The 14,886-nt window shown below is 34.9% G+C and overlaps 1 protein-coding gene across 1 annotated transcript; it reads right to left on the bottom strand.

Moving 5' to 3' along the window:
* Positions 1–4,558: 4,558 nt before the first annotated feature.
* On the bottom strand, positions 4,559–13,263 carry LOC129377000 (uncharacterized). The gene is made up of 8 exons (XM_055056726.1): positions 13,224–13,263; positions 11,719–11,847; positions 11,009–11,155; positions 7,817–8,140; positions 7,048–7,086; positions 6,187–6,279; positions 6,032–6,093; positions 4,559–5,943 (listed from the first exon to the last, which is right to left on the bottom strand). The coding sequence occupies exons 1-8, from the start codon at positions 13,261–13,263 to the stop codon at positions 5,872–5,874; spliced, it is 906 nt and encodes a 301-aa protein (XP_054912701.1). The 3' UTR covers positions 4,559–5,871.
* Positions 13,264–14,886: the final 1,623 nt, after the last annotated feature.

Below are 14,886 nucleotides of genomic sequence, written 5' to 3'. Positions count from 1 at the left end.
AGTCAGAGAAGTCAATCATTTCTGTTGTTTGTCACCTAGTTTGAAGGGATTTTGGCCCATTCTTCCACACAGATCTTCTCTAGATCAGCCAGGTTTTGGGCTGTAGCTGAGAATCACAGAGTTGAAGCTCCTCCAAAGATTTTCTACAGGGTGTAGGTCTAGAAACTGGCGAGGGGTAATCAACAACAGATGAATTCATGTATCTGCAAGGGTTTCTAGGAAATGGAAAGTGAAAGTATGAACTTTGATTAATGTGTAAAGTCCATCATGCAGTCGTCTGCACATGAGTTCTTGTATCTGCAACGGTTTCTAGGAAATGGAAAGTGAAAGTATGAACTTTGATTAATGTGTAAAGTCCATCATGCAGTCGTCTGCACATGAGTTCTTGTATCTGCAAGGGTTTCTAGGAAATGGAAAGTGAAAGTATGAACTTTGATTAATGTATAATGTCCCTCATGCAGTCATGGTTTAAAGTTTGTGTTAAATAGATTCATAAATAGATGTTAAATAAATATGTATTACCACATTCAAAATCTTTAAGCCATTCATTGGTTAGGCTTTAGTAAAACATCAACATAGTCCCCAACTTCTGTTGGCATATGGAGCGTGGTGCAACAGCTGTTAGAAGCTGGGAATATCTTAATACGTAAATCAAAGTTGTTTTGATTTACATATTTCAATTTCTATTAATTTTGTCACATGTATCAATGTCAGCTGTCAATTACTGTAAGATAATGTTTAATCTGTTCTAAGTAGGAACATTTAAAAACCAGAGTGCAAAGGAGGGAGAATATTGGAAGAGAAAATTAGTCATTTCTCAAAAAGTGGAAAAGTTAACTATATTTTAACTGGTTATAAAGCTGTCAGCTGGCCTGACTTAGTGAATTTAACATACTGTGATTTAAGGAAGTTGCTGCCAGTGGTGTAGTAATTTCATCTGACCACATGATGGCGCCAAAGTCCGTTTAAAGTCAGAGTCAGAAAACGTTTCTGCTCTGTTTGCCACTGCGAGAATCTCATCCCGAATGAGAACAAAACACAGGAAATGATTGTTGATCTCAGGACAAATCTCCCGCTGAGAAACAGCCTTCAGTCAGAAGTAATGTAATTGAGTAGTTTCACAATTATGAGATTTGGAAAAATTTTCTCTATTCATCAATAGTAAAGTGTGTTTTTGTTCTCTTTTGTTTTGTCACCACATAACCTCAATTAATTCAGCTGCAAATTTTACATCAATGATAAAATTTTATTTAATTAGCTAAACTATGACATTTAAAACAAAAAGACATTTTCTGTATTTAACAGGCAAAGTTTAATTGTGCATCAAGCAACAATTTACAATTAATGAACATTTTTTTCACGTGTAACATTTTTATCCAAATTATTTATTATGAATGATCATTAGTAATACCAACTGCTTTTTAAATGACCACACAAAAAGTAAGCGGGTAAATAATACAAGAGCACAGATTGGAACGGCGGTGCAGAAGCAAACTTGTGCTGTAAATCCAGTCTTCTTACACATCAAGTACGTTAAACTATTTAAGCGATGTAGTTAACAACAAGCTTTATTTTAAGAGTAGAAAAGATGAACAAAAACACTTGCTGATTTCAGTTGCAGATTTCCTACAAGCACAGCTTCAGTGACATACAAGTTATATAAGTGCAGACAAGATGATAAAAACAATCACTTGTAAATTAGATGAGTTGCTAATACAATCAACATGAACTGCTTAATATGACAACATGAATTGTTTTGGTTTTAATGTGTAAGGGGAACTTTCAAAGAGGAAATTTGGAAAACATTTGTGAACTATGAGATGCAACATTCAACCCCAGTGCCAAAGACAGACACGCCCAGTTTTGTACCAATACTGACACCGGTTCCCAACACTTTAGCTTCCACCCATGTCGGACCAACAGAAACCCCGGTGTCGGCTGCCAGACCAACTTTAACTTTCACTGGACCAGCTGCGGCAGAAGCACTTGCCAGCTCTGCTTTGACAAAAGCGGCGACATGCAGTGGAGCGACGGTGGTTTCTGCGCTGACGTTTGGTCCTTTGGCTTCAGCTTCAAAGATGCTGTATTCAGCTCGAGCTTTGCCATATCCCGCTTTAGCATAAGCTCCTGCTTTAGGAACACGCTTCCCTGGTTTGTCCTCCGATCCCACTGCAAACGTCCCTACTTGTGTGAAAGGACCTTTAGCAAAGGCGTCTCCCGGCCGGTCAATGGTGTCAAACACTTCCAGCACCCCAGCTGATCCACTAGGAATTTTTTCCTCATCAGGACCATCTGCAGAGGTCAGACAGGTAAACACACTTAAAATATATAAAAGAAAAAACTTTAGTGTATTAGAAATACTCTGATTTATTAAATAGACCATTTCTAGATTCCCTAAAGAAGGCAGGTAAACTTGGGTCTCGGATTTAAAAAGAAAAATCTAAATATTGCAAGAGAGAACAATGTAATTAGGCTTATAAAACACATAGAAACATCAACTGGATTCCTTTATCAACTGTATGAACCTTCTTTATTTCAGAGAAAAAATGTTTACTTGAGCTAAGCCTGTTTGCATGAATATGGCTGCAACTCGTACAGTAGGCTACTACATAACTGCTGTAAACTTCTGATTTGTATTTCCTTTGTTGGTTTAGTTTCAGTAATGGTGGAAACAACATTACAGAAACCACTGCATACAATTTCACCTGGACAGGAGAACTTGCAACATATAGCACTGATTGGTTGCCATGGGTGCCAGCTTCAATAAATGTCTGTTATTTACCTAAAATGGTAAATGACAGACATTTATCTGACAATTTTAGTACAGCCTATCCAAAGAGCAAAAAACAAACAACATAAGACCTAGATAGACGGGTCTCTGAGGCTGCAGCCACCACAGACCCCCAAAGTGAGCAACGCTGCCACCTGGTGCATCACATTAACCGAGGTTGCTGCACTGGGGTGCCCACAGAGGCAGTGAGTTGAGGGAATGTGCGTGATCTTAGCTATGCAAGTGCGTGTGCATGCATGTGTGCATTTTTAAGTAAGTCTGTGAACAGTGTCCCAGATTGCCCTCCCAGCTATAATCCTTGATAAATGATGGAACAAATATGAACGGCCTCTGTAGAACTCTGATTAGGATTCACAGATGGACGTTAACCATAATGGGAGCAGAGCATCTTGTTTGCATAACATCCAGGAGAATTTGACACATTCAGCCATCCAGTTGGTGGTTCTGGTCACACAGCATCTGATTCTCATTGTTGGTAGATTTCCCAATGTGGCAGGTAACCAACAATTCCAAAGAGCAGAAATTCTGTTACCAAAAATCCAGTTATGTGCACATATTCAACATCCTCGACTGACAGTATGAACAAATGCATGATCCTTCAGGACTCCATCATATATCCAGCTGCAAATGTCCCATCAGGGCAAGAGGGCTCTCCTTCGCCCCGTATTCCAGTTGAGAAAATTTGATCAATTGTACTGAGACCAGTTGATCAGATCCATGATTTAAAAATTGGAAGATATGCAAAGAGATGCTCAACAAAAGAGAGGATATAGAGCAAAAGTAGTGCATATAGGGGAGGTAGCACTGGAAGCCCAGGATTAAAGGAATATAATGTAAACAGGGACTTTCCTACCTGCCATCTTCAGGATAAAGTGATTCCTTTTGAAAGAAAGAAGCAGAATGCATAACATGCATAACATTTTTACATTAATTGCTCAGAAATTTAAATTTCCTACAGTAGAAGTTATGATAATGTCAACAAATTTGCTTGATGAAATTCAAACAAAAGTAAATAAACAATAACTTCTAATAAAATTCAAACCTCTATTGTTAAGTAACAGCACAGTTTAGCCACTTACTTCAACGGTGTTGCCTGGACTTTCTGCTGCACTCAGAGGCTGCACAAATATGAAAGAGGATCTTCTTTGTACACATTTATATAAAGTTGTCAAAAATTTCAGAAGTGAATAAAAATGAATCTGAAAGTAAGTCTGGGAAGACTGTGATAGGCGTAAATGTTCTTGTGAGTAAAGATAAGAAAAGTTAAATTCATGCTTGACGTAAAAACGACATAATAAACTTGACAGGGCAGTATTAAAAATAATAAAGAAGCTCAACCAGATCGCTCCGGACAAACCGAGTTCCTCCTTATTACCTCTGGATCTGTGCTAATCCCAGATTAAGAACCCAACAGTCCAAGACAGTTTAAACACCTCTGCAGAGAAAAAAAAACACACACAACGTGCCTGCAAGATTATTAATTTACAGGAATTACAGGATTGGTTTTCATCTTACTGTTCTCCTCAAGATCACCGTCTCAAAACTACATTAACTATGTTTTCCTTTAGAATCAAAACAAACATTATGCAAAAATAATAACACTAGAATTGGACCAATGAGGATCCAGAAAGAGAAAACTCTATGATACAATCCACATATCAAGTCCAGCATACAAAATCAATCATATGCAAATAAATTAAACTAACATTTGTATATAAATAAAAAATAAATTGTTTCTTCTTTAGGACTAGTTTATTTTATTTTAAATCATTTTTATTTTCTTTATTGACACATTTCATTGTTGTTGCTGCATATAAAATTTGATTTTATCCAATGATCCTCATATTTACATCATTGTTTTACATTAGCTTCACAATTTTTAATGTGTAAACCCAGAAAGAAGCCAAATAAGATGTGAAAGAAAAAAACGTAACATTTCATCACAACAGCATGAACTTATCAACAAGGCCAGATGAGTTCATGCAGAAGATTCTGGGAAATGTGGGAAAGTGAAAGTATGAACCTCAGGTTTATGTTTGTTTACTGTGATCCACAACAGCAGCAGCAGCTCGATGCAACAGGTGTTCTTCCTCAGGTTAATTTATATTAAAAATAAAATACAGATTACATTTACAAACACAAAATCATAATGCAGATGAAGTATAAAATATTCTATTTTCCATCACTTTCAAAGAAAGACTTTAGTTTAAGACAAGAAAAAATAATAATTCTCTTGTGTAACAAAAAATAAATGATCCCTATGATACTCTAATATTGTGAAGCACATACATGTACAATAATATTTCTACATTCATTAATGCACAAACACACAAATGATACCTTTTGCTGTTAGCAATAAATCAATTAGTTGCATAATAAATCAAAATGAGCTCAATAATTTCCATCTGCATGATTTATCGATTTTCTCTTCTGTCTTTGTGCCAAAAATCAGATCACAAAGTCTTCAGTCTGGTGCTTTGGCCTGTTTATAAGGGGAGTTGTTCCTCTCCACAGTCGCCACATGCAGCCCACTGCATCCAGGAGGAGTGAACTCTAAACAATCAGATTCCTTAAATTTAAGCTTATTTTAAACTAATTTAAATAATTAATACTCAATGTTGAATAATTATCCATTGCAATGCATGCCTGATTGAATTGACATAATGTTTTTGTAAAGTGCTTTACATACACAGCAGTTTTCAGTTCGATTCTTTTTTTATCTGTATCTGAGGTTTTACAAATGATGCGAAATTGAATCCCAATTGAAAATCTTTTTTACAGACACAAATACCTTCTGCAAATGCCCAAACATTAATTTGAATTATTTTTGAAGATGAACAAATCTTTATTTAAACTACAAAACTTGATTTGTAAGCACAGGATCAGGCGCTTATAAATCAAGTTTGGAAACTTTTTTTGAGAAAGTTGTTTCGCTTTGCTTCAGTTTAGCGACACAAATGGATGTAGAGCTGAACCTGTTTGTAGTCTCCTCACACATGATGCTTTTCTGCTGTTTTGGTGAGCAGAACTTCAGTCTATTAATGAAAACATCTATTTTAATTCCTGGAACGCCGTTAGCCTCAGAGGTTATAGTAAAGCTGTTGTTGCGTGTCGGTTGGAGGCGTCCGGTTCGTAAACTTCGAGGCAGAAAACTGTGAAAGAAAAGGGATCAAATTAAAATCAAGGTTATGAAATGAAAATGAATCTTCAGTTTAAACAAAAACCAGGATGTTGATCCACCTGGGTGCTTCTCTGTCTCCTGTTGTTGCTGCTGCTGCTTGACTGCCTCCTGCTGGTCGAGTCTACGCAACACAGCTTCAGATGTCATGATCTTATTTTTTGTCCCAGTGTTTTCTGTTAAATAAGTCCTGAAATGTATTTTATTGTCAGCTTACCATCAGATTCCCTTCTTGCCTTCCATTTGTAGAGGAGCAGCACAGCCGCAGCAAATAATGTGGCGACACATAAGGCCAGAGGCAGAACGTAGTCTGAATGAGAGGGAAGGAAGATCAGCCGGTTTAACACCAGATAGGTCAAAAGTCATAATTGTTGCAATGAAATTATCTGGCAGAGAGGAATTGCAGTGTCTAATGTGATGTGAAATTTACAGGTCAGGATGTTTTTTTTTTTTTTTTTTTTTTTCGCATAACATGATTCTTTGAAAATGAAATTTCAGTCAGCTCAGTTCTGCTTGTTTTGAGCTGTTTTTGGGGCATCCTGTCACTTTAAATCCAAATAAACTGCTGCAGGCCCCAACTGAACATTTACCCCAGCACGTGAAAATCGATATCTTTGAAAAACAGAAGTGGAGCCTCCAGCACAATCAATGCAAATACAACAGGTAGTATCTGGATGGCAAGTCAGCACCAAAACACGTGTCTTTTACATCAGCCATTGTACAGTGCATACAGCGGTGAAACCAGCTGACCAAACGTGCTGGAGCTCTGTTTGTGTTGCTAGGTAACGGGCTAGCTTGGCTAGGGTTGCTAAGTAATGGGGTGAGCTAAGGTGATTTGTGATGTCACATTCTGGAGGATTTTGAAATGTCTCATTTTTCAGACACAAAAAACATTAAATTACCACCAAGAAACATCTTGGTGTGTTTTTTAAAGTGCTTGGACTGATTTTAGAAACAGTGGAAGCCGAAATGGAAAAACAAAATGTGAAAAATGTGAATTTTACATAATAGGTCCCCTTTAAGTATTAAATGCTGAAGCTTCTGCCATACACAGAGCTTCAGTTCTGCAGGTCATGACCTTTAGAAACGCCTGTCGCCTGTTCCAGTTCCTTCATATCTGTGAGTGAAAGCAGAGAAGAAAAATGTATCTGTGACAAAAATATTCAGTTATGGCAAATATAGCTACTGAGGCATAAATGAGAAACTTAGTGATGGGTGATCTTTAAAACTTTAGAAAAGAAACAAATAAAGCTAACATCAGGTGAAAGATAATCATTAAATCATAAACTTTAAAACCCTGAATATTGAGCAAACCGCTCAGATGTTTTTGTCATTTTCCATTAATGTGCAAAGAGAACTTTGTTCAGTTATTTTAAATAAAATACTACTGGAGAAAAAACAATACACTGCCGTACAAACAGGTATGGAAAATTTGAGATTCTCAGAAATATTCTAGGGGGAAAGAAAGGAAATTTCTGGGTTTGAAAAAGTCAACATTTTTTGACTTTTTAAAACTTACTCAGATTTCCTGAATTTTTTAACAGAAATTCATTTTAAGAGCTGGTGGAGCTACAGTGTGCCTCATAAACACAGGACAGAAACAAAACCTCTAAAATCAATTTATTGTGGCAGCGTTTTACTAAATGATATTCATTCAACATCAACATTGTGACATTTGATTTAATTTCTGTTGTAAACCAGACTTTCTTATTCCAGTTAAAGTTTCTTTACTGATAAATAAACTTCATGTTTATGATGGTACAACTGGAATATATTTTTATGCCATTCATTTTTTTCTCACCTCAACTAATGAGGTGTTAATAATCCTGAATAAAAATAAAACTCACCATTTGTGACATTTACGTTAAACTCCTGGCGTGAATCAATCATTAAGCGCCTTTTCAATCCGCACCAGTAGCGCCCGGAGTCGGACTGGGTCAGCTGTGAGATGTTCACATACAGAACCGTAGAAGAAGCTGGAAAGGTTCCTTCTCTGTATCTGATGCTGTACCGTCCTTTCTGGGCCTCCTTGGCTTCGGTTTCAATGAGAACGTCTCCGTTTTTACACGGATCCCTGCAGACGTACTTCCCTTTTCCAGAAAGAGTAAAAGAGCATTTCACTGCTATGCTTCCTCCTTCTGTTTGGATCAGGGTTTTCGCACCGCAGAGAACTGCAGAAAAACATCAGTCAACATTTAATGTCAGAACAAGCTGCATATCTGCTCTGCACACTGCAAAAAACACAAAACCTTACCAAGATGTGAATAGTTTCAACTATAAATACCTTAAAAAAACTAACTTACAAGTAACTTTACTGAAGGTTAAAAGCTTGTTGTAAGTCAATAATTCCTTGGTATCTATTAGAAAAAGTATTAGTTCTGCTAGCAGATTATTTCACTTACAACAAGACATTTGACCCATTTTATAAGTTTAATAATCTGCCTCTAATTTTAATCAACATTGCTAAATTATTTACTTAAACAAGCCCCTATATCTTGCTGAAAAGCTATTTGTAAGTTAGTTTTGCCTTTTTCCAAGTTTCATAAGAAAGTGAACCAAATATAATTGGTAACATTTTGCATTTTTGCAGTGAAACAAATGCTTCCAAATGCATTTGTTTCTGTTTTTACCACTTTCCTGTTATATAAAACCAAGTAAATTTGGAATTATAGAGATGCAAAATCCTAAATGTTTTAGGCATCTTTCCTTACCTGAGAGGAGGCAGAAGATGAAAGCTTGTCGCATTTTTCTTCAAAATGTCTTTAGTCTGCAGAAGGATTTCAACCATTTAGTGGCATCCAATTCATAAATTTCTGACCAATCAGGAAGGAGCAGCTATGCCGTCGAATGTCTCTTTTCTTCCTTCACTGCAAAATCTAACAAAGTATTTTGTCTTGTTTCCAGTGAAAATACCTTTTGACATCTAAAATAAGACAAAACTAACTTATAAGTAGCTTTTCACCAAGATAAAGGAGCTTGTTTTCATTCAATAATTCCTTAGATTGGCAGATTATTGCACTAATAAAGAAAAATGTTAAAATTTAAATAATTTACCAGTTGAATTAAAACTCTTTTATAATTATTAAAGAATTATTGACTTAAAACAAGCTCTGATATTTTGCTGAAGTTAATTGTAAGTTAATTTTTTTTACTTTAAGTGTACCAAGATATTTACACCAGAAACTGTTCTAAAGATAGTTGGTGAGTTTTTGCAGTGTGGTGGTTTAATCTGTTTTATACTCACCTGGTTTTCTGATGAAGGTGCTTCCAGATACAGCTGCAGGGTTTTGTTTCCACACAGTGACAATCAGAGACTCTCGTCTTGTTTAAAAACATTTCTGGGTTTTTTCTGCTTGTTGTATTCAGTGCCTGTTTTCACCACATCCCTAATCTGAGGATCAGTTTCTCCACCTGGAGATCTGAAAGTGGATTTAAAGCTCAACTAATTCACTTTCTGCCTCTGGAGAAGTTTGAGTAAAGAATATCTGATAAGATGATAAAAACTGATTCATAAACATCTTCACTTTTCTGCTGATGATGTCATGATTCATGCTGATACTAATGGATGGTGAGGATTTTACTGAAAGCCTCAAAAAGCTTTAATTTTGAATGTTTTTGCATTAAAACCACAAGGTGTTCTCAGTTCTTGACCGAGTTCAGCTCCATTGTGTCACTGGAGGTCATAATGTTTTAGTTCCCCTAAACCTTGCGATTATTACAGCAAGTTAGAACACAAACTTAAATTGATTTTATTAGGATTTAATTTAAAACATTTGTCTATGTTATTTGTAGTTAGTTGTAGTTAACAACATCTGTTGAAAGAAGAGACAACAAATGTGGGAAATATTGCATGAAATATATGTCATAAAGAAGTTAGCAGGAAAAATCAATTTTTCTTATAAATTACATGTTAAAAAATTAACTTTAATGGGCGGTATTATATATTTTCCAAACATGTTGTGGCATTTTATAGCACAAATACACTGGAAAAAAGAGAATTCAGCTCCAACTTTAAAGTGTATTTGCAACATTGTTTAACATAAATAAACTTAATTTGATTACTTGTAATAAAATTCAGTCATTTTTTAAGTTGTTGGGTCTAATTGTTTTTCAATGTAACTATGTTACCTTCAGTTTTTATAAAAAATATTTAAAATATGAAAGGAAATGGGACTTTTTAATATAATGCCTTGAAATTGGGTCTCTGTCTCTTTAAGAAACTCCTGCTCTTTCTGAAACTCCGCCTACATTCAGGCTCAATGGAGATTAAAGAATTTCACAAAGAGCCATGAAAGAATGAAGGCAACGATGCAGGTCTGATTTTGATGAGAGAAAAACATTACAACATGATGTAAAGCTCACAAATGTTTATTTTTATAAATTACTGCTGCTTTAAAACACAGATAAGGAGAATGTTGTAAAAACTGGGCGTCCTAAATGAAAGTTAATTAAGTTGGTTCCTGATCCATAGTGGCTGGATCGAGGTTTTGGTAATGGGAGTCTTCAGATCTGAATCCTGGTGCCCAGTTTTCATATGTCACCTGAAATAAAAGAAAGCAAATATTGTCTAATGCAACACTGAAGATTGATTTAGTATCTTTTGTTTTTTTACTGTCACTTTAAGCCTAAAAATACAGCAGAAGTTTCTGCAACAAGTCAGAAACCCTGTTTTTGACTAATTCTGGTAAAAGTTAAACTTAACCAGAGTCTGCAACCTTCATGTTACCTTTTTTCAGTGTTTTGCTTATTCTGTTGTGTTTATATAAATTTATTCCTGAATAAGATGATAATCCTGCATCTGCATTTTGTTTCCTTATTTCTGTACTTTGTAGATTTCCTTTTCATGAGTGATACATTTTCTTCTTTTCTATTCCATTTCAAATACCCTTAATGGAAAAAGCAAATGGATCCAATTCAGTGGTAATTTACGATCTTTCAGTTTTAAATTTCACAGAATAAAACTTTAATCTGGATTTCGGCACAGATTGAGAATGAACAGAACAACGATGCATTTGATTCAGACAGACTGAGGAACTCACTGTGTAAATCTGTCAAAGTCGTGCTGGAAACTCTCTGAAACTGGAGACTGCTGCTCACTGGATTTTGTGAAGTGAGTTCTGAAGAGTCCAGATTCTCAAACGGGTTCTCTGTTGTTCGTATTAAGTTCCCATCAGTAACTGTGTTCCCTAGAAACAACACAGAAATTAGTTCCCAAAGTCCATTTTGCTTAATTTTTCATAAATCAGTCATGCTTAATACATCATCTGTGCAAACATATTGTAAATGTTTTGACCAATCAGAGATTAAATTGGTTGTTCTTTCGAATTGAAGATCCAAAAGTTTTCTATGATGTGATTTTAATTTAATTTATCATCGAATGGAAAATTATCATCGAATGATCGAAATATCAACATATCTATGTTGATATTTTTTTTAGCAGAATATCAACATAGATATGCACACATTTGTAATAAAAATGCAGCTTTTGGTTGCAGCTTCTAGCAAAGAGTTTGGATGTGGGAGGGTTTGTGACGTAATGCAAAGATGATGAAATTGTCACACAATGTCATCAAATACATGTTGGTCACTTTGGGAGCAGCTGCTGAGTCAGCAAGCTGAGTCAGCAAGCTGCTCTGTCTTTGGCTCAGATTGTGTAAAAGCTGAAGCGACTCATTGCTGCCATGACGTTTTTCCACTAACGATGGAGTTATGTGAGGTTTTGTCTCGATGATGACGTTGTCGTGTTTACATTCCTCTCTGCATAAATATCTCCTGCCGCCTCCAACCAGAGTGAAGGGAAACTCAAAGGAGACGTTTTGTCCTTCGGTTGCTGTGTAAATGGTAAATCCTGCTGCTGTGTCACTGAGGAAAGATGCTCCTGGAAAACAAAGATTCAAAAGAGTCGGTGTTTTATGCATCTCTCTGAGTAGATAACTGATTAATGGATGTTATGAGATCTGAAGGCCTCGTTTTGAATTCATGTGGAAAAAACCGCAAAGTTTGGCTTTGACCTTATTAGGTAATATTTTCAGGAAAGCCACCGAGTTTGAAACTTTGAGTGGAAGTAGTGCCAGGCAATATAGCTTAAAAATAAAACCTCAGATTTTGATACGTACTATAGTAAGGTAAAAAATTAAATTACGAGAATAATGTTGGAATGATGCAAATACAGTCAGAATAATTCAAGAAATAGTCATGATATTATTTTACAGAGGAACATCTTAAACTGATGAGACAAAAAGATGACTTTTAACTCAGTCCACATGTTTCTCTCTATGAAACAGACTTTTCAAAGACTTCTTATTAGTATAATTTGATGATAATGTGTTAAAAAAATAGAGGATTTTATTAGCAGTAAAACTGACACCAAAGTAGAAGATTCCTCATTTAATTATTTTGTCTGTTTTTGTGTTGGAGTTCAGATAAAGCTACAACTTCATTTTCCTGAATATTTTCTCATATTATTCCAACTTTATTCTTGTAATCTAAATTTTTTCCGTTTTAGAATTGGCCTGGATTAAAAATACAAATAAATAGAAGCTGTAAAACATGCTTGTTAAATAATAAGTAGGGGCGTTTAGTATGTAGTATCAAGGAGGAAGCAGGAAGAAAACATGAGGAGGAAAAGAAAAAGCTGGAGGAAAAAATTTACGATTTCATCAATAACGTTTTGTAGGAACTTTGAGTTTGACTGTGAGACTTAGACATGAAACTATGTTTTAAAACCCAAATACAGGCAACAGAAAGCATTTAAAAACATTGAATCATGTATATTTAAATTCTATATATTTAAAAAATTGTTAAAAAAAAGAAGAGAGAAGAAGAATCTCTAAACAATCCAAACATTTCTTGATAAAAGAGAGCTAAATAATCCACAACAGACCAACAATATTGAAAAAGACCAAAACCTGAATGATAAGAAATAAACTCTGAACGTTGTTTATAAAGTGAATTATTTGTATATTGAGAACTGTTTTATTTTAACCAGTTACATTTAGCCTTAATAAACTCTAATGTTTAGAAGAATCTCTTAATTTTCTTGGTTGTTAAAATCTCAAAGTGTCAGTTCAGTCAGACATTTGTTTACTTATTTCTTAAAAATGCAGCCCAAAACCATTTATTTATTTATTCTACCTACAGACAAAATACAGACAAATTCAAATGACTGAAGCGCAGAAATAATTTACATGGTTGTGAATTTGTCATGTGCTGCAGACACATAAACATGTAAACAATAATTAAATTGTTTCCCACCTGTTAGGAAGCAGAAGAGCAGAGTTTGTTGTGTCTCCATTATGCATTTAATCCTAAAAACTGTGACTGATGGGTTTGTGTTTTTGTTCTCCTCCCTTCCTGTCTTTCTCTGTCACATTCATGCAGACGCTGGGTGTCCAGATGAGGTTAATGCAAACTTCTCCGTCACTTCTTCTTCTTTTTTTCCTTCTCTGACTCATCCAGATGATGTTTAATGTGCGACAGGATTTTCTATTTGCAATTTTAGTTGCTACTCAAAGATGATAAAAACAAACAAAGCAACATTTGGACTAATTTTAAATCGTCTCTTATGCTTTTGTTGCTGCACTTGAAACTCTTCAAGCAACAATTTTTCCTGCACAAATACTTTTGAATAATTTTAGAGGTTAAAAATTTGACCACATTGTTTTTTTGGGTTAGAACAGAAACAGTCATTTTAATAATTTAAATCTTATTCACAATAAATAATAATAAAAAAGAATTCCCTTAACAAATACTCAAATTCCTCCAACATCTAGTCAACAATATGATATAAAATAGTTTTGACTTTTTTCTACTGTATTTTATTTCAAAATAAAAGCCTCATTCCTCATCAAGATTAAGTATTTATTGAATTAAAACAAGCGCTTATATCTTATTGAAATGTTACGTGTAAGTTAGTTTTGTCTTATTTCAAGTGTACTAAGATATTTGAAACTAAACCAAAATACTTTGTGATATTTTGTGTTTTTGCCACGTTGCTCATATCTGTAAACATACTTTACATATTTCTATTTTAAATGTGTTATTATGATTACTTGATTTTGCATCAGTCTGCTTTTCAAAGTCTTATTCGCTAGCTGTACATTAAATCTAACACTGTGGTTTTAACCAGCTCAGGTTGTGGCTGTGTGCTGGTTTGTCTGTTAACACAGAGCAACAGTTCAAAGTTAACATGAAACTAAACAAACTAAACCCAAACTGCTCACTTCTCTTCTACACCTTTACTTTCTGGTAAAAACAAACTTCCTCCTGCTAAACTTGAACAGTTTCTTTTACGTGTCGTTTCTTCCATATGTGGCAGACATTTATTCACGGAACTGATGCAACTTGACTTGTTGGGGTTTTGCTGCAGGATTGGTGAAGAGCAATTTAGCAAGACTAATAATCCTATCAGTCATGTTCTTGAACTGTGGGAGGAAAACCAGAGAAACCTGCAGGCATGTGGAGAATGTGTAAATTTGATTCCACAGCTACTGTAAAACAACTTGTGGAAACATTTTAAGTCTCATTTAAAAGTGCAGAACGAAATGAGTGAAAATGGTTTCAGTTGCTGTAACAGTTTTCACTTCTGGGCATAAAAATAGAGAGGAGAGACTATTGTGCTTAGAATAAACTATTTATTCTGTTTGTACAGTAAAATGTGGAGTCATGCACTAAATGAGCAGCATTAAAAAAATTCGACTCACATATTCAGCTGTGGAAAAATTAATATCCTATTGAAAACCTCCTGATTATTCCACCGAATGTTGATTTCTGAGTGAAAACATTAGTATTGTTTTTTCTAAATTAATGTGAACTTGTTTTCTTTGCATCATTTTTGTTATTTTGACCATTTTTCACATTTTCTGCAAATAAATACAAAATCTTTGCTTGCATGTTGACAGTGATGTTCATTTTATTC

The sequence above is a fragment of the Poeciliopsis prolifica genome, unplaced genomic scaffold (assembly GCF_027474105.1).
Source record: "Poeciliopsis prolifica strain line A6 unplaced genomic scaffold, Auburn_PproV2 SCAFFOLD046, whole genome shotgun sequence".
In the NCBI taxonomy this organism is placed as follows: domain Eukaryota; kingdom Metazoa; phylum Chordata; class Actinopteri; order Cyprinodontiformes; family Poeciliidae; genus Poeciliopsis; species Poeciliopsis prolifica.
The sequence above is the reverse complement of the archived record's forward strand: the minus strand, read 5'-3'. Positions and strand labels throughout refer to the sequence as shown.